General features: G+C 37.5%; 2 protein-coding genes and 1 long non-coding RNA gene across 3 annotated transcripts; 1 reads left to right on the top strand and 2 right to left on the bottom strand.

Moving 5' to 3' along the window:
• Positions 1-210: 210 nt before the first annotated feature.
• LOC107833460 (uncharacterized) lies at positions 211-1,917 on the bottom strand. The gene is made up of 2 exons (XR_001659207.1): positions 1,829-1,917; positions 211-1,133 (listed from the first exon to the last, which is right to left on the bottom strand). It is a non-coding gene; the product is annotated as an uncharacterized LOC107833460 (long non-coding RNA).
• A 44-nt stretch (positions 1,918-1,961) lies between these two features.
• Positions 1,962-19,232, top strand: cdcp1b (CUB domain containing protein 1b). Its single transcript, XM_016662812.1, has 13 exons — positions 1,962-2,175; positions 6,657-6,875; positions 7,637-7,978; positions 9,277-9,489; positions 10,156-10,500; positions 10,890-11,105; positions 11,937-12,296; positions 13,799-14,164; positions 14,240-14,434; positions 15,364-15,720; positions 17,076-17,435; positions 17,513-17,594; positions 18,121-19,232. The coding sequence occupies exons 1-13, from the start codon at positions 2,112-2,114 to the stop codon at positions 18,599-18,601; spliced, it is 3,600 nt and encodes a 1,199-aa protein (XP_016518298.1). The 5' UTR covers positions 1,962-2,111; the 3' UTR covers positions 18,602-19,232.
• A 1,386-nt stretch (positions 19,233-20,618) lies between these two features.
• LOC103154536 (tetranectin-like) lies at positions 20,619-25,140 on the bottom strand. Its single transcript, XM_007575860.2, has 3 exons — positions 24,993-25,140; positions 24,556-24,654; positions 20,619-22,476 (listed from the first exon to the last, which is right to left on the bottom strand). Exons 1-3 carry the CDS (start codon positions 25,123-25,125, stop codon positions 22,073-22,075), a joined length of 636 nt encoding a protein of 211 aa, XP_007575922.1. The 5' UTR covers positions 25,126-25,140; the 3' UTR covers positions 20,619-22,072.
• Between the last annotated feature and the right edge of the window lie 927 nt (positions 25,141-26,067).

The raw sequence follows: 26,067 nt of genomic DNA, 5'->3' as shown, positions 1-26,067 counted from the left end.
AAATAACTCTTTGAACAAAGTGGCCATGTTTTCCATGTCTGCTTCCTGCCTGGTCTGCTCTAATACCGGACCTGGTTCTGGTTCTGATGGAAGGCTCTTTCTGTTCAAATAGAGTGGTTCTTCTCCACTGTCCACACGTGCTTACTCAGTCAGAGTAAAGTCCATACTATGTAATATTTGTAAAAACAAGGACTCCAATCACACTCCTCATATATAACCTTATTCTGTTTCTGTTTGATTTTATTTGTATTTCATCTGTTGATACTTTATTAATATGCAGATGTTTATGTTGTTTTTAGATATTTTTTATATTCTCTACTTGATTCTTAAGTTTTGTTAAAGTTATATAACTTTTGTAATAAATGATTAAGTTTGACTGAATTGTAATTGAACTAAATACTAAAACACATTGAATTAATAATATTTCCCCCCTTAAGGGATCAATAAAGTATTATTATCTTATCTTATTAAACTAGGGTTAAACTGATAAAGGGAAATTGCTTATTTGTTGACAACCTATTCAAAGTGTTGAATACTAAACATAAATATAAGCATTTGTGATATAAAATTTGTAATGAAAGTGTCAAATAAAATGAACAAAAATTGAATAAAGAACAAATGTGAATATAAATCTATAAACGAGTCCAGAGTAAATTCAAACTTAAACTTAAAAACATGCAATTGGATCTGGGGAGTTGATTGATTTTAATTAAATGAATTGAACTAATCTGAACTGAGCCAAGCTGGTTTTTCTGTAACTGGATCTGAACCTCAGGTTGATAATGAATCAAGCCTTAGTTACAAACAGAAAATAATGTTTTGTGATTCTCTGCAGCTGGTCTGCACATGTAAAACACTGAACATGAAAACATTTTCTCTGAACTAATGCGTTACTGCCTCCATGTGGACTGTCCAAATCTTCATCGTATCTGAGTATTTTTTCTTTAATAAATACAAGCTGCTGCAGTAGATTTGGTGATTCTGACAGCGGCAGCAGCAACATGTGTGGCGCTCCGGATCAGTTTCATGGGACGGGAGGGGAAGTTTGACAGCTGCTGACTCTTCTCTGAGGGCCTCTTGTTAAGAGGAGAAACAGCAGCAAAACGCCCACTGTGCATGCCGTCAGACTGGTTCTGCAAAAAACAACAAAAAAAAGCCTATTCTTATGTTTAATATAAACACTTTAACTTAAAACATTTGCGAAAACATTAAAAAAAATGTAGTGAAACTTAGACTCTTTTTGATTTTTAATGTTAATGTGACATTTAAAATAAGAGGCTTTAACTGTTTTGAATTTGAGTGAAAATTCAAAGTGAGAGATGGAAATGAGGGTTTGGTGGATTAAAATCCAACATGGTGTCTGAAAGTGGTCCAGCCCTCAGGTATGTTCCTGAGCAGGAATGTCTGCGTTGTGAGGCATGTGGCGGCAGGAGCAAGCCTCTGCAGCTCTGGGAGTGTTAGGCCTCCAAAGGAAATCACATATTTACTGTCGCTGCACTGTGGGAACAAAAAAAAAAAAAAAAAAAAAATCCACCTGACTGAGCACGCATTCATTTTTGCATGGCAACCTTTTTTCCTTACTCATTTGCCTGTTTCGACAGATACTGCCTCCTTTATAAGCTCTCTGCAGTGCTGTTTGGGTTGTTTCTCCTGTAATATTCTAACATAATTAAATAACTTAATAACCCTGAACTTATTCCGGACCGTCCACGCCCGTCCCACGCCTCGTGTTGGGGATCCACGGCCTCATGCCAGCCATCTGTTGGCATGCTTGGCTGCTTATAAATAGGGCGCCCATTGTGCCACACTCACTGTGCATGACTTTTACCTCTCATTCCACGCGTGGAGTGAGTCTCCTGTGTTTTGTTGCTCAACGGTTGGGCAGGATCCGTACGGCGTCAAGTTGGAACAGGTAACCCACCTGTGGGGCCACGCCCTCCGCTCCTGCGCAAGAAACCTGGAGCAGGAAGTAGCTGTCAGCGCCTTCGCTGCGGGTTGGAAAGTGACCGTAAAATAATGCATTTGCTCGTCTGAAAAGCGAGTCTGGATTTGTTTCTTTTTAAATATTTTTTATTATTATTTTTAATCGGGAGGATTTCCATAGCGTGAATATGGGTTTTTGTGGAGCATGCGCTCTCCTGGCGCTGTTATTTGTGTCATCTGTGGACTCATCAGGTGAGGGAAAAACGCATCTGGCAGCTGGAAATATTAACTTGTTACAGACTTGTGTCCGTGTTTAACGTCATATGTTAATGTTTAAGAGGGTTAAAATGTGTAAAATATAAAATATGCGCTGAGAAACGCCCTTATTGTTTAAGACTTTCATGACGCTGAAGTTCGTGTTTGATTCACAGCATGGTATGTGACTAAAGGGCTATTCCAACTCATTTAATAATGTTTGACAGGCTTTAATAAAATACTGTAAACAGATTATTTTATCTTTATCACACATATTTCGGGATGCAGTCTGATATTTAGTATAATTGTCTTCATTCCTGAATTGGACCTTTATTCAGCTTCTGAAGAGCAAATTTAGACGTTGAAGACCCCAGTTAGATGAATTACGATTAAAAACTAAAAAGTATAATAGTAAAACTTTAATTTTGGCCTGAAATCATTTAATATTAGGTCTGGCTTTAAAAACTAAATCAGACACAATCTTTACATAATTATTTTTACACAACTGACAAAGTATAGATTGTAACTTTTAAAGTTTGAGTTTTAAAAGGATTTTTCTGCTCTGACACTACGTTAGTCAGACTTGAAAAATATAAACCACCGTTCATGTCGAATCTAGACAAAATCATCCCACATTAATGACAGATCATATAAAATCCAGTTTGTGATTTTTAATACCTTTCATCATGTCTTAAAATATCAGCAAATGTAGTCAGTTGAAGCCTTTCATGATCCACCCAGACTGAACATTAAACCACTTTAATGGCCCAAATTTTTCTACATTAATGGCAGACTACAGATAATATAGATAAGCATTTGTAGAAGTGTTATTCCATTAATTTTTATGAAATCAAACTGTTTTATATCCTGTGTGAATAATGTAAAGCTATTTTTGTGAAGATGTCATGTAAGGTGATTTCAGACTAAGGAAAGTCTAAAGAAATCAGCTTTTTTAGTTTTTTTATAAACTAAATCAAGCTTTCACAACTCAGAAAACGAATTTATAGAGAATGCATTGACTAGTGGATCAAATGTTTACTAAATTTGTTAAAAGCAGCAGAACTGCCCTTTATTCAGGTACAAATCGGACGCTAACTTCACCATTTTGCTTCGTTTCACCTTTTTGGGTCACTTACACTTGAGATGAGCTCAGCTTGAATCACCCGGTACTTTATGGCTGGAATAGCAAAGAACATTAATGCCTCTTCAGTTCTGATGGGAATATCACATCAGTGTGATCTGAGCTGCTCAGCTCTTATATTTAGCTCTCTGTTTTCAAAAGCTTTGAGGCGTTAATGGAGCCTCCTTCCTGGAGGCATGACTTCATTCATTAATGATTGACCAACAATCTGCTGCTGAAGTATGATTCTGGTGGGTGTTTTATTACACACAGTGTTTGGATTTAAACTCTGTTGTCTTTCTACAAACTGCACTTAGCTCTGTCGAGGAGCTTTATGATTATTTCTACGATTTACAGATAAGAATGATCAAATGTTTATCATTGTTTACTGCTAAAAGGTCCTGACTCCTGCATTGCTAATAAAAAGCTGTTTATCCTGTTCAGATCAGAGCAGCAAAAAGACAAAAGCTTGCAAAGTAGTTTTGGTTTAGTTTCTAGGGCAAATATCTTGAAATAAAACAAAACTAACTTTCAGGTAACTTTTCAACACAATATAGGAGCTTATTCTAAGTCAATAACTCCTTAATATTGATAAAAGTATAATTTTTACTGCCATATTGTTTCACTTATAACATGGGAAAAATGTCATGTTGTAAGTGGAATAATCCACCAGTGAAACTAGTTATTTTTAATCAATATAAAGGAATTAGTGACTTAAAACAAGCTCACATATTTAGCTGAAAAATCACTTGTAAGTTTGTTTAACATGGTAAGATAAAAACTATAAAAAAATACTTGTTTTTCCAGTGAAGTGATACATCTAATCTGTTTTTGTGATGGACAAAATTTCCAATGAAACTGTAAACTGTCTGGAATGAAAGTTTGCATGGAAACTCTCACTTCCATTGGAGGTAAAGCCTCGTTTGGATCCTCCTCTAAAACCACTGCAGCATTTCTGTAAAGCACGACTCCAACCTGCTTTCAGTTTTAGCTACAAAACTTCAAGTTTTAGCTACAAAACTTCAAGTTTTAGCTACAAAACTAACATTTTACAGATAAACCTCTATCGCAGTCCTGGTGCCACATTTCTGATTCAAGTCAAAAAGATGAAAAAGATGATGCTGACCGTCAAGCTGGTTGAGAAAATCTAGATAAATGCCTCTAGGATGTGGAAGAACAAGCGATGGCTGTGCAGCCGACAGGTTTTTGTGTGTGATGCAATGCAGTCATGTCAACACAAAGCCGATTGAAGAGGAATGTTACTTAGTTCCTATGGAATATAGGCCACAAAGTAAGGGCCAGATGGATGCTTAACAATCTGCTTGGTGCAAAACTGTAGATGCAAGTTTCCTAATAGAGCTTGAAATGAATGATTTTGTTTACTATGACTCATGATTTACTCTAATTAAGTCACTCTGGTTTATCGTTTCCGTCAGTTGGATAGGTGTGCCTGGCAACAGTGTTTGCTCATGTGTCACCAGCAAGCTCTCTCTTAGCCAGCTTCACCAGTCATTTCCTGGATGACTATCAGTTTCTCATGTAGCTGAGTCTGAGTCTGTGTCAGCTCCTTCTGTTGCTTTAAGCCTCAGGAAATGGTTTTTAACTAATAAACGGTGGTTTGACCCCTCTGAGTTAGTGGTTGGTATTTGCATTGAGGGGAGGTGATTAAGTATGTTGTTTATGAGCGATGGTAAGAGGGTGCAGGAGATGAATAAATGGTCTGCAGTGAAGTCGGTGCTGAATAGGCCTGTCACAACAACAATTTTTTCTGAGGATTGTCCCATAAGTTATTGTGATAAACGATAACATTGTTGTTTTGAGACCATTTCTGTGTAACATAATGGTAATGGCATAATAATGCAAGAACTCATTCTCAAATGTCAACAAACTAGAAATTTAATGAAGATTTAACACTGAAACTGGAAGACATTTTAAATAATATCCAAAATAAACAAACAAAACAACAGAAACAACAAATAAAATGAGTTATTAAGTCTATGTAAACAAAATTGCTCTTTAAAAAAGCCATTGTTAAACAAGCTGACCAAAAGTTCTGGAGCTCAGTGTGGTTGCTAGGTAACGAGGTTGGGCTTGGCTGAGGTTGCTAGGAAACGGCTCAGTGCCCACGGAAAGTTACCGAACAGTATGTTTTTTTTTTTTTTAAATGCCTCATTTTACAAACACCAAAAAACATGAACTTATTCCCCAAAGAGCTCTGCTTTTTTTTTTTTTTTGCTTTTTTAGAACACAAATGGAAGTACAAAAATGTGACAGGTTCGCTTTAATACAACAAAATCCTTAAAAATTAATTCTTTAAAATAAAGGGGGGATAGCACCAGACTGAAGAGTTTGTCCTCCAATTTTGGTAGAAAAAAATTGTGAAAATGGAAATTATTGAGCTTGTTTATTTATTGCTTATTGCGACAGGCAATTTTTTTTTAAACTGACATACAAAAGCTTTGGTCTATAACGGTACGTAAAGCTGCAGAGTGGTTTAAACACGAAGATCAAGCAATGTCCAAACATAAAACAGCATAAAATTTAAGAATCTGGTCATCACTTCATATGAAAAATAATTACTGCTGTTATCAGTGTTATTGTTACTAATTAAAGCTGCAGTATGTAACCTTTATAACATTTTTTTAAGATTGTCACCATGTTGAGATGGTATACTATGAGACAGATAATCTGTGAAAAGATAAATCTCCTCCCTGAGCTGCTATTGCTATTGTTTCACAAAATGCACCGACCAAAAACAACCAATCAGAGCCAGGAGGAGGAGGGTCTTAGTGCTGTCAATCAGCTTTGTGTACCTCGACTTTCTGTACTATTTTCTTTTTAAATATTGTATCCTTGAGCCACTAAATCCACTCTTACCATTATAATAATTGTCTATCATTTTGAAACATTGAGTTTCACAATATCAAGCCGAAGCCAAGGTTGATGTGAGTTTATCTTTCTGACTCAGAGATCCACACAGGAAAGTCGGTCGAGCGTAATCACCGTCTCTAAAAACGAATGTCTAAATGCATGATTGTGAATGGAAAAGAAAATGAATAAAACATGAAGTAAGCTTATCTAAAGTTAATGGTTATGGTTTAAAATGTTTTCTATTTGGGTTGTAACCAGACATATTGCGAAATACAAACAACTAATTGATTCTCCCCGCCTAACTCTGCCAAACAAGAAATGCTTGTTCAGTCGGTTTCTAATCGCTCTGCCATGAACTGCAGCGTTTGACATGCTTTCTGATGCTTGTGGAGCGTTTTGGTTTCTATTGTCTCTTTTAGCATCATGTTCTCAGATTTTGTGGGTGTTTATACATGTTTTCAATCAGTTTCTGTAATGTTTCCCTCAGAGCCCTTTCAAACCACGGTGAAGCCAAATAAAGGGTCAGAGGTCGCCGTTTCCAGCCAGCTGCCTGATTGCACCGTCTGCACCGTCAGTGGCGTTAATGACGCCCAGAGTTTCTGCCAACCGTCTCTTAAACTAGAGCCTGAAAAGGAGGTGAAGCTGCTGTTTAAATGCCCCCAACCCGTCGAACAGTTGTACAATGTGACAATCACCAGCTTAATTGGTAAGTTTAATCCCAATTTATTTGTTCTGTTGGTTTTGTCCTTTTTAATACTTTTCTTTAAGAAGAGCTGTGTGCAGAAATAGATGTGTGCAAGTATTTTTGATTATCGCTGGACTCTGGCTCATGCAAATAAAAAAAAAAGAAAATACAAGACTAAATGTTGTGAAATTTCAGCTAACAGGAAGAGGAGATTATAATGTTATCGCTGCTTATTTAAAAGTGAGAAACAATTGCAAAAAACATATCAGGAATGTTTTTATCTTGGGATAAATTCCACGTGTTTGCAGGATTTTTCTATTGAAATAATCAACTAATTTAGTGACTGATTAATCATTAACTGAAGTTTACAGACTTTCAAAATGACCATTTGCAGAAAAAACAACATTCTGAGCAGTAATTAAATAAAAACTGTAAAAACAAGTTGTACATTTTGCACTTAAGATAAAAACACATTTATTTTTAAATACATTTTAGTCAAAACTCCTCAAGTGGCAAATATTTAGCTTCACATGGTTCAGAATGCTACGGTATTAAATCTTTTTATATTTCTTAAAAAAGAATTCAATTATTTGCATCTTTTAATGCATTTCTAATATTGTATTAAAATTCTTAAAATAGAAATCTGCAGAATGTGCTACTTTTTAATTTGATTATCAGAACAATCCACTACTAAAATAATTGTTGCTATTCTAGCACCACAATTTAACGAGTTTACGAGTTTAACTATCGTGGCTTTCGCCTTTTTCTACACCACTTTGCAGAATGCACAAAAGATGCTTGCAGTCCAGCGACGGTAGAAGTCCAGTCGTCCCTCCTGTCGAAGTTCTCCAGAACCTTCACCTGGAAGCTGAAGGCGCCTGAAAAGACCCTCGTGAGTCTGAAGGTCCTCAGAACTGGACTGACCAAGGCTCCACACCCTTGCAGTGATGGACGGCAGTATTCAGCGGTCACATCTGAAACCAGCAAAGAGGTTCTGACTCGGTACTGTGAGGGTGGCAGCGAGACCCAACTGGACCTGTCCGATCAGGGCGTGGTGACCCTGGAGGCCAAACCAAACACACAGGTGGAGTCAGTCCTGTTTCAAGCCTTGGCTGCACCAATGAGTAAGAACTGATCCAGCTCTTTTTACAGATATTTCAGCGACATGTTGATTCAATAACTGATCTTAGGGCAAAATAGTTTTGCAATACAGTAAAGTCCCATTACCTTATGGACCTATGGATCCCTTGCAGCGTGATGTCACATGCGTAAGATCCCACCCCCGACTCCCGTCTCCAAAATCAGCTGGCCGACGACCACTACCATTATAGCTGTTAAATTATCAATATAACGTTCAAAATCTTAAATGTACACTTGATATTTAAATGAAAAAGGGACTCGGTGCCTAGCTGTTAGTTGTCAACACTAGGACAACTTAATAAAAAGGTCAGAAAAAAAAAACGGGGGAGAGGGAAGTAGGTCAGTTATGCTAGCTTGACTATGACAACCGCAGCATGTAGATGTGCTGTGGAATTCTGAGTGTTTTGGTTCAGTTACAAATAAAAAGAAATTTAATTTGGGTGTTTAAATTAGCTAATCAACCACCACAATGTTAGATTAGCTAATAGCAGCTGTAGCTAATTTATCACAGCGATCACTTATTAATACATTAATCATACCTACGTCTCCATATTTCATTTATTTAACAGAGTTATTCCACTGCAGCAGAGCCGCTACGGATGGCATGTTGCCAGAATTACCAGTTTGTTTTGAGGATACACATTGACTTTAAATAGTTTTACGCTGAACATAATTAGGCTACAGGAAAATGTTATCACTGTACTCGATGATTAGCATGTGGCTAACTTTGGGAAAACTTGTTTTGCTGGTGATTATTGTTGCTCAATACTTAGCCGTCAGCATTCATCGGATTTATTTTTATTACATTAAATAATTTAAACAGAGACAGTTTGATAGAAAAACTGAATAATTCACATAATCAAGATTACAACCACTTAGATTTAAAGGTCAGAGGGTCACCCAACCCACTGCAGTGCAAAAGCACAACATCTGTTTTTTGTCCAGTTTCTAGTGCAAATATCTTAGCAAACTTGAAAGACAAAGCAGTTAATTTATCTGCCAAGTATTTTTTAAATCAATGTTAAAGTATTATTTACTTAAAATAAGCTTCTCTATCTTGCTGAAAAGCTGCTTTTAAGTTATTGTCTTATTTCATGTGTACTAAGATATTTGCACAAGAAACTAGACCAGTAATGCTTGGTAAGATTTTGTGTTTTTACAGTGTAGGCTTAATGAAACAGTAGAATACGGTCTAATGCATCCAGAACCTTTTTTATGCAGAGCTTACAAAGTGATTAGCATTGATTAACTGCTTTTTATTTGTCTTGAATCTCTTTACAAGAGCGAGTAATGACCGTCACTATTGGTCCTGCTTCCACTGTGGTTCTGACCCGGGATCCTGGGAAGGAAGAGTGTGACGTGTGCGTCACCAGCGGCACCAGTCCAGACTGCCACGCCACAGAAAAGACTCTAAAAGGTGCAGAAAAACTCCCTCTGGAGTTCAGGTGCCTGAAACCCGAAGACGTGTTCACCGTGAAGATGACAACAAACATAGGTAAGAATTTACTCTATCTAGGTCACAGGTGTCAAACTCGAGGCCCGTGGGCCAAATCCAGTCCGCCTTAGCTGTTTATGTGGCCCTCTAGATTCTTGACTAAACACTGAGTGTGCTTAAATATAATGTAATCAGTCAAATCAATGCCATTATTATCTGTTTAGTACCAAATTATATCAATCAGTCCCTCCAGTTTCTTGAGAGTGATCGTGGAAATTTATGCAAAATCAACAAATTCCCACACTTTTTTGCGCTAATAATTGGGAGTTTATTACAGATTTTTCTTAAAAATTGTCAAAAACTTCCTTACTTGTACTAAACAGCTGCCTCAGCCTTAATTGATGTCAGATTATAGTCCATGAATAAAAACAGGAATAAATAAGGGAAAATATTTCCAAATTAGTTTTTTATTGCAAAAAAAATCACAAAAACAATTGCAAAATTCTGGAGGGACTGACAAGATGTTCAATATTATTTAATTTTAAGAATTTATTAATATTTTAACAGGTTTTATCAATACATTCTGGCACAACCGGCCCTTTAAGAGCATTTAGGATCTTAATTTGGCCCAAAACGAAAATGAGTTTGACTCTCTGCTCTGGATCTTTTTGAAGCCGATTGTGGCTCAGCTGGGTTGATCGGTTTTTCTTTTCTGTTTTCTCTCAGGATGCACTCAGACGTCCTGCTCTCCGGCTTCGGCCGAAATGGATCCGGATCTCTTCAAGGGCTTCAGAAGAACCCTGACGTGGGACGTTACTGTTCCAGACAGAACTGTTTTAACTTTAGGGTTTCCTGGACTGAAGGAAAAATCTGCATCCGAGAACTGTGAGGACGGCATTCAGTACACGGTCAGTACCATGAGGATCGACGGACAGATGAGAACCAGCAGTTACTGCAAAGACGGGACGGCGTCTCAGCTGGAGCTGTTTGGAAAGACGACTGTGACGGTGGACGTTCCCAAAGAAGGAGAACTGGACCGGACCGTGTTCAGTTCAACGGCAGCGCCGAGCCGTGAGACAATAGTTTAACATTTAATGAAGGAACCTACGACGGAGTACTAGAACCACACTGTGAAAATAATAAAATAACTAGATTACAGTCAAAATAATGAGAATAAAGTTAATACAAGATTAAAGTTGTAATACTCTGGGAAAAGTCATAGTATGACTTTATTCTCCAGATATTTAGACTTTATTCTTGTATTATTTCAGCATTATTCTCATATTATTGTAATTATATTCTCATATTTTGATTTTATTCTCAAATTATTTTGACTTTATCCTTGTAACATTTTCCTAGTCTGTCCTTAATCTCCGTTGTAGAAACCAGTTATTTTGAAAAAAAAACAATATTTTCCATTCTACATGCTTTAACGGATTCTTCATGTCTCTGTTTTTCAGGTGGAAGATCCCTGTTTGTGACCTCTGACCCCAACACAAACCTCATCATCACGAAGGTGGACAAAGAGGCAGACTGTCAGATCTGCGTGACGGAGGCGTCCAAACAGACTTGCAAACCTCAAATGTACAGACTGAAAAATCTTCGCAACGCTTCGGTGGATTTTACGTGTCCTCAGCCGCAGAAAGTCTTCATGGTGGAAATAAACAAAGAAATTGGTATGAAATTAAAAATAGCCACATATGAAGCGTTTTAACTGGCTGAGAGCCTGAACTTTGGGTTTTTCTCAAGCAGCAGACGTCGTAGTTAACCATGTAATCACATTTTTGTTTATATTTTAAGTTAAATGGAGACGCTCCTGTGTGAGCTGCTGATTATTAAATATAGTTTCCAGGACTTTAAGATAATTGCAACCTGGTAAAACTCCTAACATCTCCATTCTCATATAAAATAATCCAGTTTATTTACTTCAGCTGTTAAACTTTATTTACGCTGCACGCTGGGGGACATGGGGAAGAATTATTGTTTTGCGTTCCCTCGCAATAAGCAAATATACCCTGATCTATTTTGTATACAGTCACAAATGTCCATTTAAAATTTCAAATATATACATTTAAAGAGCCTCAGTGAAAACGTGTTATTTTCTTAACTCTTTGGCGCAAAAACTGGATTTATTTACTGCATGTTTATGTCTGATTGTGTAGAGATGGATCTGCACATGAAAACATAATTCAGACAAAAATACACAATAAAAACAGTCAGATATGATTTTATTACCCGTTAAAATAACTCAGAAATAGTCCAAATAGTTTGGATGTTTTTTTGTTTCTTTCCTTCTTACGGGAGGTTTTTGTTTGTATCTTGGAAGGGATGACAGAGATGGCAAGAGATGGCAACACGTTGCGAGGGAAAGCTAACGTTTTGCGAGGTGACGCATAAGAAACATTTCTCCCCATGTCCTCTAGGGGGCGCCATCCTTGTTCAAGCCTGTTCTGAAAAAATAAAACGACAGAATAAATCCATACTTTGTTTCTCTGCTTTGTCGTCAGACTGCACACAGACTTCCTGCTCAGGCAAACCCGTCCAGGCCGACAACGGGTTTTTTCCCAACTACAACCGGACCTTCACCTGGGACATAAAGGTTGGCACCACTCAGACTTTCCACCTGGACTTTCCAGGACCTGGATTGCGACAGATTCCCAACGGTGGGACGTGTCCAGATGGCCACACCTACTCGGTCATCCTCTACCTCCACCGCGCTGCCCCAGCAACCATCGGCACTTTCTGCAAAGGCGGCCCGGTGACCTCAGTACTGGGTCAGTACAAGGGCCGTGTGATGCTGACGGTGCCATCGGACGTGAACCTGGACCCTCCGGACTTCCAACTTAAAGTTGGACCTTACTCAGAAGGTATGTGGCTTGTTTAATACTGCAGAAGAGCACAGATGTGTTCCATACAAACAAATGTTGTCTGAAGGCGTTTTACCAAATAAAATCCAATTTATTTGCATAAAAGTGGATTTTTGCTGTTGCCTTTGGTGCTGGATGTGATGAATTGGGTCGGGTTGTTCTGGAAGATGTAATGATGCTTCTGAGCTTCCTGGGCTGAGAATCATAAATTAAGGCTTTCCAATATTGGTAAGAAGGTGAATATATTATGTAAATCTAATCATTACACTGCAAAAAAAGTATTTTGGTCTAGTTTCTAATTTCTGGAATAAGACAAAACTAAATTACAAGAAACTTTAGCGCAACATATAGGAGGTTGTTTTAAGTCATGTGTCAAACTCAAGGCCCGGGGGCCAAATCTGGCCTGCCATAGCTTCTTTATGTGGCCCTCCAGACTCCAAATTACATCAATACGTCCCTCTGGTTTTTCACAAATTAGCAAAATTCACACAAAATCAACAGATTTTTTTCTGATTTTACTGAAATTTTTTCTCAAAATTATCCAAAAGCATTGAGTTTAAGTGACTGCTGCCTCAGCCTTACTGGTTATAGTCTGTGATTGATAAGGCAAATAATAAAAACTCACATTTAACATCATACATTAGTGTGAATATTGTAAAAATTCCTTACTAATATTTTTAAAATCTGTGATTTTAATTGCAGAAAAAACACAAAACAATCAGAAAACCCTGGATGAACTGATCAGAGTGAAAAGATGTTCAATATGATTTAATTTTAAGAAACACTTATTGAATGTTAAACAGATATGTATTGATAATTTAACAGTTTAATGGGTTTTATCAACACATTCTGGTACAACTGGCCCTGTAAGAACAATTAGATGTTTGATTTTGCCCAAAATGAAAACGAGTTTGATGCTCCTGATTTAAATCAACAATTCCTTATTATTGATGATCAACACTTTCCCCTATCAACTAGTTCTAGTACTTTTTCATCAATATCAAGTAATTAACTATCTTACTGAAAAGTTACATGTCAGTTGATTAGAAACTAGACGAAGAATGCTTTGTAAGATTAGTTTTTGCAGTGCAGCAGACGGTACAAGTTTTCTATCATCGTCATGTGACGTTTATAAATCCTGTCTTAATACCTTTAAATTAGGAATAAACCAATTTACTGGCCAGCCCATTTATCAGCAACACTTTCCTTCATTTGGGGGATTGCTGATGGTTGCATGTGAAGCTGATCTCATCCACCTCAGTAAAGGTCTACAAATCAAAAACTGTCCTCTCTGAGCGTTTACAGTTAACAATAGTCACTCCATTGTTACCAAATTCAGCAACTTTCTTGCTGTATTTAGCAACATTTCAGACAGAAAAATTGGTATCGGCCTAAATCTGAATCGGCTTTTTAAATATCGGCGGTCGGTCAGCGGACTGCAGTTGGTTCACCTTTTCTTTAAAAGGTTCCCAACTCGACTCTTCATGTGTGTGTTTCTCCAGTGACGGCCATAGTGAGAGTCAAGCTGCCCCGCGGCGTGTCAGACACCGAGTTCATCACGCCCAACTATCCCAAAGATTTCCCAGATGACGAGCAGATCCTGTGGGACTTCAGCGTTCCCGAAATGCACAACTACTCAGTTCAGTTCAGCGAGCACTCGGCCCCAGAGTGTCTGGAAGAAGGCGCCGCGGTGGAGGTGGAGTACCAGAAAGAGGGCAAGAACCCGACCAGAACGTCCCTGACGGGTCCGCAGCCTCAGCACCAGCAGGGCGGGTTTAATTTGACGGTGAAGAACTGCAAAACAAACCTAACGCTGCCGGGACTCAGCCTGCGCTACAGCGTCTCTGTGATGAGGAGCGGCCATCCAGGTGAGATCTGGGAACAGTCTGACTTGGACCATCATGTTTGGTCGAGTCTAAACTCCGTCTTTTGTTTTCTCCTAGTTCTCTGTACGCTGGATTTAACCAAACAGGAAGTGTCTGTGCAGATTGAGAAGGTGGGCTCTGACCCTCTCTGTGAGATAAGAAAGGACTCTAAAGAGGAAAAGACGATAAAGGTGGCAAAAGGAGAAACGGCCAAACTCTCCTTCCTCGACTGTCCGAACGAGGACCTTCGTCTGACTGCAACCGAACTTATTGGTAAAAAACCCCAATAATTTTCTAAAGTTTACAAAGAGCTTTTTGCTTTTGGTCACTAGTGAAAGTTAAAGATATAAATAAAATAAATATTTTTTTATAAAGTACCAGTTCCTCTAGCAGGTCATTTAATTTATAACAAGCTTATTTCTCTGTTTAAGAAGGAAATGATGAAGTTTATTTATATAGCACATTTACAACAGACTCAACTGACCAAAGTGCTTCACAAAACAAACAGCATAAATGATAAAATAGAAAATAAAATGTACTAAATATTATAAGAACAATTATAAAATTGGCAAAATATACCCAACGCTAATAATAAGATTAAGAAACAAAACAATACTTAATTTTAACAGCAGCAATTTTCTTCCATCCTTCATCTGTTCTCTTTAACTGGTGTTGAAGGAAAAAGGAAATTATGACATTGTTTTTATTAAAACTGTATAAATAAATGTAGATTTAAGGATGAGAATGTGAATTTAAGCGTCATTAATCTGGTCGGTGAATATGAGGAAATCAGAAGATTTTATATTTTCTACCTGTTTTTATTCAAATTGTGTAAAATTTTATGCAATGGGTGTGATTGTGTTATTTTCTTGCCTAGTTTTTGTAATATTTTTTTCCTGTGTTAGAAGTGGAACTTCTACTTTTTCATCAATATTAAAGAATTATTGACTTAAAACAAACTCGTATAACTTCATAAAAAGTTACTTTTAAGTTAAATTTGTCTTATAAAGATCTTTGCAGTAGAAACTAGACCAGAAGTACTTGATAAGATTTTGTGTTTTTGCAGTGTAATACTTAAAATTAACAGAAATAAATGCTTTAAGTAGATAATTCTGTGTGAAGTGAATTAAATGAGACTTTACTGCGTAAGAAAGGGATAGTAAGTTATTCTCTTGAACAGATTTTCTCCCTTCTCCTTGCAGCCTGTCCAAATGCATCGCTGTGCGCTCCGACCCTCCTCTTTGTTCCCACGTTGGATCCCTGCCTGCCGATGCCCCTCCACAGCTTTTCGTGGTTCTTCACCATCCCACATGAAGCCACCCTGGACCTGGTGTCTCCCACCGGGAGCCTCCGGCAGTCCCTGCCCGGGCAGGAGTGCGATCCGTCGTCTGTGGTGGGCGTCGGCGAGAAGGACGGCTCTTTTATCGGAAACTTCTGCTCCAATGGCGAGATCCAGAAACTCCAAATTCACTCCAACATCTCCATCACAGCTACGCCGCAAGACGTCAAGAGGTCTAAGGAGCCTCTGCTCGATGTCAGCGTCAGTCCGGAGATCAAAGGTGAAATAATTTATGCTCTACAGCTGCTAGGAATGATATGTCTGTAAATATATTGATCCTGCCTTGGAAACATCTTTACAGGAGATGCACATTAATTTTTCTCCTGCTGAAAAGGTGTGAAAACATTTAATTTATTTGTTTTATGGTAGCTCACACTGAGGAAAATCCAGCTTTCCATTATTTCAGTGGAGGAAATAAACTACAGTGGCATATTAAGACAGGAAAAAAAGGAGTAATAAATTTTTCAAATTTTGAGATTAATCTCAGGAAAAATGTGGAAATTTCTGAGCTTGAAAGTGAAACATATGCTAGAAAAAAGTTTGACATTTTTAGATTAATCTCTTGAAAGAATTTGGAAATGTTTGAGTTTGGAAAGTGGAAAATTTTAAAAGTCAGAAATTGATAAAAGTCAAATTTTCAGCTTTCCAAATTTGAAAAAGTCCTAGTTTTTTTTTTCTTGGAAATTTATCGACTTATGAACATCAGGAAATTTACAAAAGTCAAGTTTTCGGCTTTCCAACCTCCAATTATTTTTTAATTTTCAAAAATTTAACATTATAAAAGTCAAATTTGACTTTTTAAAAGATGAATGTTCAGCTTTCCAAACTCAGAAAAGTTTTTTCTTTATAAAGTTGTTCCTTGCAAATTTTTGACTTTGGAGCTCAGAAATTTCCTTGTTTTTTTTTTCTGAGATTAATCTCAAAATTTCTGAGCTTTCTGGTGGAAATGTTCTGTTTTGATTTTATTTTACTTTATTTCCTTTCTTCTGTCCATAATGGTCCTAGTACATCGTCATAATAAACCTACCTTAACGGGGATTTTTAAAATACAAAATAAGTGGGAAGTCAATTATTGGAAAAAATGTCAAGTGCTCATTTTTACACTAACACATGATCTGTCTTTACAACTTGCATGAATCAGTTGAAGCTACAGGAATGTAGATTGTTTTGAGTCACAATCATTTGGTGTTTTTCAACACCTGAACAAAACAAGTTAAAACTTGTTCGCTGGCTGCTTCTCATGTTCTGGCTGAATCAAAAAGGGGTGGAAGATGTGATTTTAAGAAGCATTAATTCATAAGCAAAACACCCATAATTTAGTTCCAGTTCTTCTTATGTTCACATCTAAGAAATAAAATATAAAATGGTAATTTTATCTTTAAATTTTGGTTTTGATTTATTTTACTTCTTAGCATTTTGAATCTTATTAGTAATGGAATAAAGGTATTTGTAATTTAGGAAAATATATCTGTAGGACGTAGTTTTTATTTTCTCATTCCCTCCAGCCTCCACACGGGGGCAGTATTGTTTGCTTTTAGAGAAGCTCATTCTGCGTTATTTCCATTTCTTCTTCAGAAACCATCATCTACAGGATCAGCCCTAATTTGACTTCTCCCACCATACTGGTCACCCCAAACTGGCCTACTGGAATGAAGCCCCATTCCTCTGTCTCCTGGATCGTGGACCTTCCCTGGATGCACCATGCGCACATCAAGTTTGCCATCAGTGGACTCGAATGCGAAAACAGCCACACCAGGATCAATGTGAAGCACCAGGAAGGAGGGAGCGATCTCCTGGACATCAACGAGAGCGAAAAGATGAGGACAGAAAACACGACGGCCCGTCAGAGCTTCTACCTGAACGTGACCAACTGCCAGCCAGAGGGGCGCGACCAGTTTAATGTCAAAGCCACGATTGTTCTTGAGAGAAAGACCAGTAAGGAATCACTGTGGTGATTGATTCAAGACAGTTAAAAAACACAGATTCAGTATGTTTTTGTTTCTTCTCCACAGATCTGTTACCCATCCTTCTTGGTTTAGTCGGGGCTGTTCTGCTTCTGCTCCTGATACTGGTTGTTGTATGTGTAGTTCTAAGGTAAGCAGCATGTTTTTGTCCGGTAAGACATTTTTATTAGTGTTTGAAGGGGAAGTAAAATGCTAAAACATTGGTTTTGGCTTTTGATCAATAACTTCAACTCTTCTGTTTGTTTACACCTGGTGTCAATATACACGTAAATACAGTGAGTGCAAATTAGAGCATCAACAGCATTCTTGTTGGTTGTGCAGGAGACTCTACTTCTGCTTTTCAAAGATGAATGGTTGCATAATTGTGCAGTCATTTTAAACTGAGTGTAAGCATTGAGTTGGGATTTTGTGGCCAGCAGCAGCTTATTTGGATTTAAAGTGACAGGACGATCTAAAGCAGCTTGATCTGAAAGGAGGTTGAACTAAGCAGAACTGAACAGACTAAAATCTCACTATCTAAGAATGATTTAATGCAAAAAATGTAGTTAAAATGTTTTGGATGGTCCACAGAGATGTCCTAACCTTGTTCAGGGAAGCATAATAGATAATCTTTAATGATGTTAGTGTTTCATGTTTCTCTTCATCTTTTCCTGCAGGAAAAAGAAATCAAAAATGAACAGTCAATCCTCCATCTACATGGGGAAGGGAAACATCTTCCGTCCAAATGATGGGCACTTCGTCAAAACCCGGGCCGACAACGACTCCCACGTCTACGACTACATAGACGACTCCATGGTCTACGGCCACCTCCTCACCGACAACGAGAGTATCCCAAACGGGATGCAGGTGGACTCCTACCAGACCTTCACGGGTCCCACTGACAATACACTGCCGGTTATCAAGGAACCCGACCCAGAGCCGAAGGGGCAGTACCAGTCCTTCCTGAGCCCCTCTGACACTTTCCTGCCGCCCCGTCCGCGCACTCCCATCGGGCGGCAGGACAGCCTGGGCTTCCAGGACCGCCGGATGATGGATAACGAACTCTACACGTTCAAAAGCACGGGAGACATGAACACAATCCGTCTGTCCGGTGCCGATATGGAGCCGCAGCTGCCAATAATGGACGAGAGCTTGTAGCGTGAAAGGACTCCATGTTAATGACCTTTGACCTATCTGAAGGGCTCTAAGGATTGAAGAGCCTTGTTTCTGCGGGAATAGTTTTGGGAATCGGACCCGCTCTTTCTAGGAGTTGAGCTTAAGAGTGTTAAAGCTCCGGACTTGGAAGCTAAAAACTAAAATCTGTGACTTCTTGGACTGGTTTTTATGCTTATTTTGAAGAGAAACAACAAAAATAATTTCAGAAACTTTGTAAAATATTTTTCTACACTTATTTCAGTTTTGCCTTTGACTACTTCTTTTTTTTTTTTAAAAGTGTGAATTTTAAAAAATAAGGGAGACAAACTAATGTACCACTACTGATCTACAGGGAGAAAATGTGACAAATCTAAAATTAAAATTAAAATTACAGAATTCTTAGGAAGAATTTCTGTTTATGTATTTTGCAGGTACATCTCCCTGTACTTTTTGTTGTCCCTTTTGAGGCACAATTTCTAATTTTAATAAAACCACCTCTTTTTTTATTTTTTTAAGTCTGTTTTTCATTTCAGATTATGAAAACCACTCAATTTAATGTTTTCTTTTTTTTTTCTTGTAAAATTAGGGATTTTTGAGCTTTAGTGCCAATAAATTTATCAAATACTGAAACGCCTCAACCTGTCACCATTGTTTTTTTAAATAAAATACAGAAAGTACCGTGTTTTCAACACTAGAGGGCGCAATGTCAATGAATAGTCTATTTCGATCTTTTTTCATATAAAAAGCGCATTAAGCGAAACAAAACAGATAAGTCAGTCAGCGGTAGCCATAATGTGACAAATGTTTTGACAGAGCGCCGTATTCAACACAAAATTGCTTTGTAGTCAGTAAGTACAACCATAATTAATGTATAATTAATCCACTAGAAGGAGCTTTTTCACACTCTTTTGTTTCTTGATCAAATTAAAGGCTTTTAAGTGTGCCTTGTACTCCGGAAAATACGGTATATTGTTGAATATTATGCTTCAGAAATGTTAGATGGATTTTCCTCATGATAATTTATTGCCAGAGATTCAGTTTTTAGGTGTGCAATGTTACCAACATCCTACAGATTATTTTAAATTATTTTCTTTATGTGAATTTAATGACATACTAACCCGAAAAAGTACCGTTTAGCCAAAACTGCATTTCATATTCTCAGCCACCATATTGGATTTAAGTTCAATCCTGTCAAAGGAGTTTTACGTGAAAGGGTTTTTCCAAAAAAATTTTCTGACTTGAAACGTGTAAATAAAAAAAAAGAAGAAACCATTTAGCGTTTACTTTTAGAAGCACAATGTCATTAGCATAGCTAGCTAGCAGTAGCACAAACAAGTACAGAATAAAAACAGTGGGTATCCTGTCTCTGCTCACGTCACATACATATATTTTATCAATTGAACATATGATAAATGTTTCTTATTGCTGCTTTAACTGAATTGAAAGAACTTGCAGTTTATAAACTCATGATGTGTTGATTGTTTCATCAAATAAACTAAATCAGGGGACAAACTCAGCATATTATGCTGAGGGTTTCTGTCACTGACTGAAGCAGTGACTTTTGGAAATTAGACCTTTTCATTCTGCAGTGAATTCAGCCACAGAAGTTTGGAGTCATGGAAAAATATAAGGAAGAACAGGCGCCACGGAAAACTACTGGAAAAAAACAACTGAAGAAGCCAGATTTTTATGTCTGAACCTGCAGCCTTTCTTTACACGTCAGCTTTTCAGCTGCCCGTTTATTTCCACCTAAGTGATCTTACATCAACAAGTGCAGAAACTGATATTCAAAGTTTATTGAAAGAATAAATCACACAAGATATTACAGAAGAATACAGGACTGGTACATAAAAGGTCAATTTGCTTTAAAACAAAGTCTTACTCAGTTTTTGTGTCTTTTCATTTAAATACAGTTTAGACCAGCGGTTCTCAGACTACTGATTCAGTATTTAAAAGAGGAAAAAATGTGATGCTTAACCAATATTTTATGTCCAGAAAAGATGCCAGCACCTTTTCTGGACATACTCTGTTCAGTGAGTATTAAATAAGCCATTTTAACTGCATTCAGTTGTTTTTCTTTTTTAATAGAATGGACTGTATTCCTCCTGGTTTTACTGCAACCACAAGGAACGCTGCAAATGACATACCAGCACATCACTTTTGTCAAAGATAAAACCCACTGTGACCTCCACATGTCATTTTGGTCAGGATGCAGCTGAAAATCACTGGTTTAAACTCGTCTTTAGGATAGCAGGTAGCAGGGAGAGTGCAAAAACAAAGCAGCTAAAACAAAGTGCAGAGTTCATGTTGAGATAAACAGGATCAAACCAGAGGTGGCAAAAATACTCAGCCTCTACGCAAGTAGAAGTACAGATACTTTTATAAAAGAAAACTCTAGTAAAAGTAAGAACTTTTAGTCATACAAAATGCATAACTTTTAAGAGTTCACGACATGCTCTGTGTTGGCATAAAGATTAAAAAAATACTGATACGGTCTAGTTTTTGTTCAAACTAAATCTCTATCGGGGTGATTTAATTGCACAAAGCAGCGAATTCGTCACTAATCGTTCTTTGAGTCAACAACATGGGAGGATTTTTTAAATGAGGCAACAGACGGAGAATGTTTTGCATCTCCGAATGTTTGTGTACGATGTTACTCAGGTTAAAGCTGCAGTGTACAAATTTTATACCTAAAGGCCAAAAACTGTCAAACTGAAAGCAACTGGGGGCCACAAAATGTAGATTTTTAAACAATTTTTCTAAAAAATTGGAGAAAATCCAACATAATAGCTTATTAAAATAAACAAGTCTGACTTCAGTAGAAAAGCAAGCGGGAATTGTCGATCTAAAATGTAAAATCTAGCAAGTTTGATAAAACAACAAAAAATACAGGCAATATCTTAACTACTGATGGTTTTTCTGGTATCTTTGAATTTTTTGAGTGTATTTTTAGCAACAAGAACAGACTATATGTGGCCCATTCTTCTAAAACGTTTCCTTTTTTATTGGCGTTTACTTCAATTTTCTAAAAGCAACATCTGTTGCTGAGTAAAAGTTGCTGAATGTTTGTGGTTCTGCTTGCTATGAAATTTAATTAAATGAGTATTTGAGTTGTACCTTGCATATTTAGAAGACTTTCTCTGTATCTTTTTTGAAAGGCAGTGAATATTTCACTCTAACTTTAACTCTAACTAAAGGCCACATGAAATCACGGCGAGGTGAAAGCCTCCATCCATGTTGTTTTCCTCGTGTTCTGCTTCTGCTTTGAAATACCAACACTATAACACTTTTTGTGTGAGCGGTGGATTTTTTTCGTCATTATTTTTTCATCATATGTGAAAATATAAGGAGTGGAAAGTACAGATATTTCTCTTAAAATGTGGGGAGTATAAGAAAGATAAATACTCAAGTATCTGAAAATCTACTTAAGTACAGTAACTGAGTACTTTTACTTTCTTTCTTTGCACCTCTGGCTCAAACTATGTTGAACTCGCAGACTGAGGGCTTTTCTTCGCGGCAGTTTTCATCGAGCCACTTCCCGCCGGTCAACGACATGGCGCCGCAGTTCTGCGACTTGCCGCCATCCGGCTGAGGAGACCTGAAGTTGGACGCGTCCCAGTTTTTGTACGTGATGCTGGAGCCGGTTTGGTCCATCCACTGGCCCTCGATGGTCATGTCGTTGACGCCGAGCCAGACCTGCCCGTCCGGGCCGACGCTCTGACGGATGTAGTCCCGGAGCCGGTCGTTCTCCTCGCTGGAGGACGGAGTAGCCAGGACGCCGCCCAGGGAGTTGCAGTCCTCACTGGCGGTGTGGTAGCGCTTCTTCAGAGGGTCGGCCAAGAAACATTTCTTATGGATCTTCTCACCTCTTAAACAAACTGTGACGGGAGATAAAATCACATTTAGGTAACCAGCTTTGCTTTTATCGTTGTCTTTTGCCAGCAAACACAGTGAAAAACTTCACTGATATTGAATACACAAACACGAATTAGATGTTTAACATATACAAACAAAATAAAGCTCATATACAAAGTAAAATACATTAATATACCATGTGAGCCTTAATTCTGCCCAAACATTTAGGACACATACTGTCCGTATGATCTGCTTTAAATCCAAACTAACTTATTTTCTGGTTGTTGTCGGTAGGTACGGAAAGCGAGAGCGGACATTTTCCACAGACACTTTTTCCCCAAATTTCTGGTTTTCTCAATTTAACGATTTATTTTCCCATTTTCTGCATACACTTTTCCCCACTGGTTTTCTCAAGATAAGTTAATTTTCAGATTGTTTTCTTGAGATGACAGCTTACTTTACCAATGGTTTTCTATAGATAATGACTTAATCTCCAGGATTCTCAAAATAATCTAATTTCCTGATGGTTTTCATGAGTTAACGAGTTAATTTCCTGCTTTCCGCAGACACTTTTTTCCCAATGGTTTTCTCAAGATAAGTTAATTTCCAGATTGGTTTCTTGAGATGACAGCTTACTTTCCTCATGGTTTTGTCGAGGGAACGAGTTAAATCTTGAGAAATCAGACTTTATTTTCTCTATATAATGAGACGGTTGGTGTGTTTTAAACCTGATTTCATCCTTCAATTCAAGCCACATCAAGTTCATTTGTTTTGCACATTTCAGCAATAATTGCTTTACATCATAGAAACACAAAAAACTGAAAAATTAATTTGTTGTGCTCTGTGTATTATCACGTCTCGGTGCAATACACAACTCCACCAACAGATGTCAGTATACAACAAAAGAAACTATATTCTCAATACTTACAAGGAAAATTACATTAAATATGAACATGCTCATTTTTTCTGTGACAGCTACAGTCTAGACTTAAAAGTGAAATTTTAAAAGGAGCAGAATAAATAAAGGACCTTTTCACTAATTGTGGGAAAATGGCACAGAGAGCAAGAAATTATCATTTGAATGCAAAGAGTAAGAATCATAACTTCTCAGTGTGATTAGATCACAGATGTGGAAGGGCAATAACTCAGTCATGGTTTTATAAATAAAAATGTAACAATGTCCCAACCTCCTCCTAGTGGGCTGAAAAGGTCATCCCACCTGAGTGACGGGTCAAGGCTTTACAGTTAGTAACAAACCTCAGAAAGTGAGGATAGAATAAAATTTTGAATATTTTGTGTCTGTAATGTTGTTCAAACTTAGACACTTAGACTTAGACGTCCTTTGTGTTCAGAGCAACAGATGACACATGTGTGGACCAGATGTTGAAGTTTTCAGGCTGTTTCTTATATTTAGGATATTTTTAGACTGTTGGCTGCAGGCTGGTTACACTCTGCATGCTCTGAATGACAATCGACCTCAGACAAAGGTCATGGTACAAAGTATGAATCTTCATAATCAATTTATGGTTAAACCTTAAAACAAGTTTTAAAGGGTAAAAAAAGTTGTTCTAAGTATTACTTCAGATTTTCTAGTTGGTTTTTATTAACAATGTTTAAACAGTACTTTATTGTGAGAACGTTCAAATCTCTGCGGTGTGAAACAAACTTTTTCCTCCATTAAAAGTGAGTAAAAACAGAAACATAAAAATGATTTACTAACATGTTAAAAGATGTTTAGCTGGTAATTGTGTAGCAAAACAGTTGAAGAACTTTTTTATGGATTCAGGATCCAAACTCTAAACATAGCATTAGAATAAGGTTTTCTACTGGGAAATATTATTATTAATAATATGAATTTTGGATCAGTAGAAAGGATTTGCACAGTTACTTTTACTTTAAAACTACTATTTGCCAAACATGGTACTTTCTAAGGACTTTTTGTTCAATTTGAATGGTAATGGGAAACAACACAGTGCAAGATTAAAATATTTGTACATGTGAAATTTAAGTAAATACGATGATAAAATCTGTGTGAGGTAATAAAATCAGAAGCTTCTAGATTGGAAACACATTTCTGATCATCTGCTCTAGTTTGAGATCACCTGATTGCAGAGCTTGTTTTTCCTTCAGCAGGTTCAGATCCTGAATGATTTCATCAATCCGTTTCTGCAGCTCCACCACAGCAGCATCCTGCAATGTACCTGATTTAAAACAAAATCTGAGTAAACAATCTGCACAACAAAAATGATACAGCAGTACACTGCAAAAATATACAACCTTATAATTATGAAAAAATACTAATTTCATTGGCAGATTATTTCATTTATAACATGGGGAAATGGTCTTGTTATAAGTAAATTTATCTGCACTTTTTATTTAATATTAAGGAATTATTAACTTAAAACAAGCCTCTACATCTTGCTGATAATTTACTTTTAAGTTAGTTTTGTCTTTGCACGAGTAGAAATTAAACTATAAATACTTGGTAAGATTTGTTGCTTTTGCAGTGTTCATCATGCAGGTGAGGTTATCCATCTACCTTTCTTCACCGGCTTCTTCCTGGTTGCAGTCTGCTGCAGTGAGCAGTGGATGAGCAGCAAGACGCCCAGCAGAACAGAAACTCCTCTGAACTCCATCCTGGACCCTGTTGAATGTGACTCCGACGTGGACATTCACACATTTATCCGTCTCCCTCACCCCCTCCCATTTGTCCCTCCTTACAAAGGAAAAGTACTGGAAGAGTCGTTTGTGGGGAACGGCAGTCCAACCTCAGGAGCCTGGAGGAATGGCGTGCCGAGGCGTCCCATCTGGCTGCAGCCTCCTTACGTGGAGCCAGCGTCCCGAGCAGAGCCAGGCCCGTGAGGCAGGTGCAGACAGGGCGGGACGGTGAGGGCCAACCATTACATAACCCTTCAGAGGCTTTCATTAAGCGGGATGGAGAAGAAATAACCATATTCTTCCACTGAATAGACCAGTAGTGTCCAAACTTTGAGTTGAGAAAACCCGAGGGCCACATTTTTAAAAATTAAAACGGGAAGGTTTCTATTTCTGAAGACATTTGTTGTTTTTAAGTCTTCAATATTATACTAAATAGACAATATTTTTTAATAAACATATAAAGGGTATTATAAATAAAATCTACTATTAAAGCAAAGTAGTCTAATTTTTGTAGAAAAGGAAACTAAATCATTGTTGATCCAAAATATAAACAGAATCTTGCACAGTTGCTGTATTGCTGTATTAAATGAAAGGTACATATTTTCCAAAACTTTTCAGGAGTTTATTATCCTCGTTTTTTTCTTTTGGCAACAAAGGTTGGGCAGCGCTTGTTTATTTCAACAAAGTGTAAAAAAAAAAAAAAAAAAAAAAAAGAAAAAGCAAACAGAATCATTTTTATTTCAGAAGAAAAGCTACAACTACTACTGATGTAATAAAATGTTTAAATTCTGCAAAAATTGCATTTTGTTCCCTTCTTGAATCGTGATCCAAGGGGCCAAACAAAATCCTCCAGAGGGCCGCAAATGGCCCGGGCCACACTTTGGACATCCCTGGCATCAGGGACGGCTGGTTTAAGTGGGCTAGTTTCTAAACCCTCCTTGACATTAATAATTAAG

The sequence above is a fragment of the Poecilia formosa genome, unplaced genomic scaffold (assembly GCF_000485575.1).
Source record: "Poecilia formosa unplaced genomic scaffold, Poecilia_formosa-5.1.2 Scaffold391, whole genome shotgun sequence".
In the NCBI taxonomy this organism is placed as follows: domain Eukaryota; kingdom Metazoa; phylum Chordata; class Actinopteri; order Cyprinodontiformes; family Poeciliidae; genus Poecilia; species Poecilia formosa.
The sequence above is the reverse complement of the archived record's forward strand: the minus strand, read 5'-3'. Positions and strand labels throughout refer to the sequence as shown.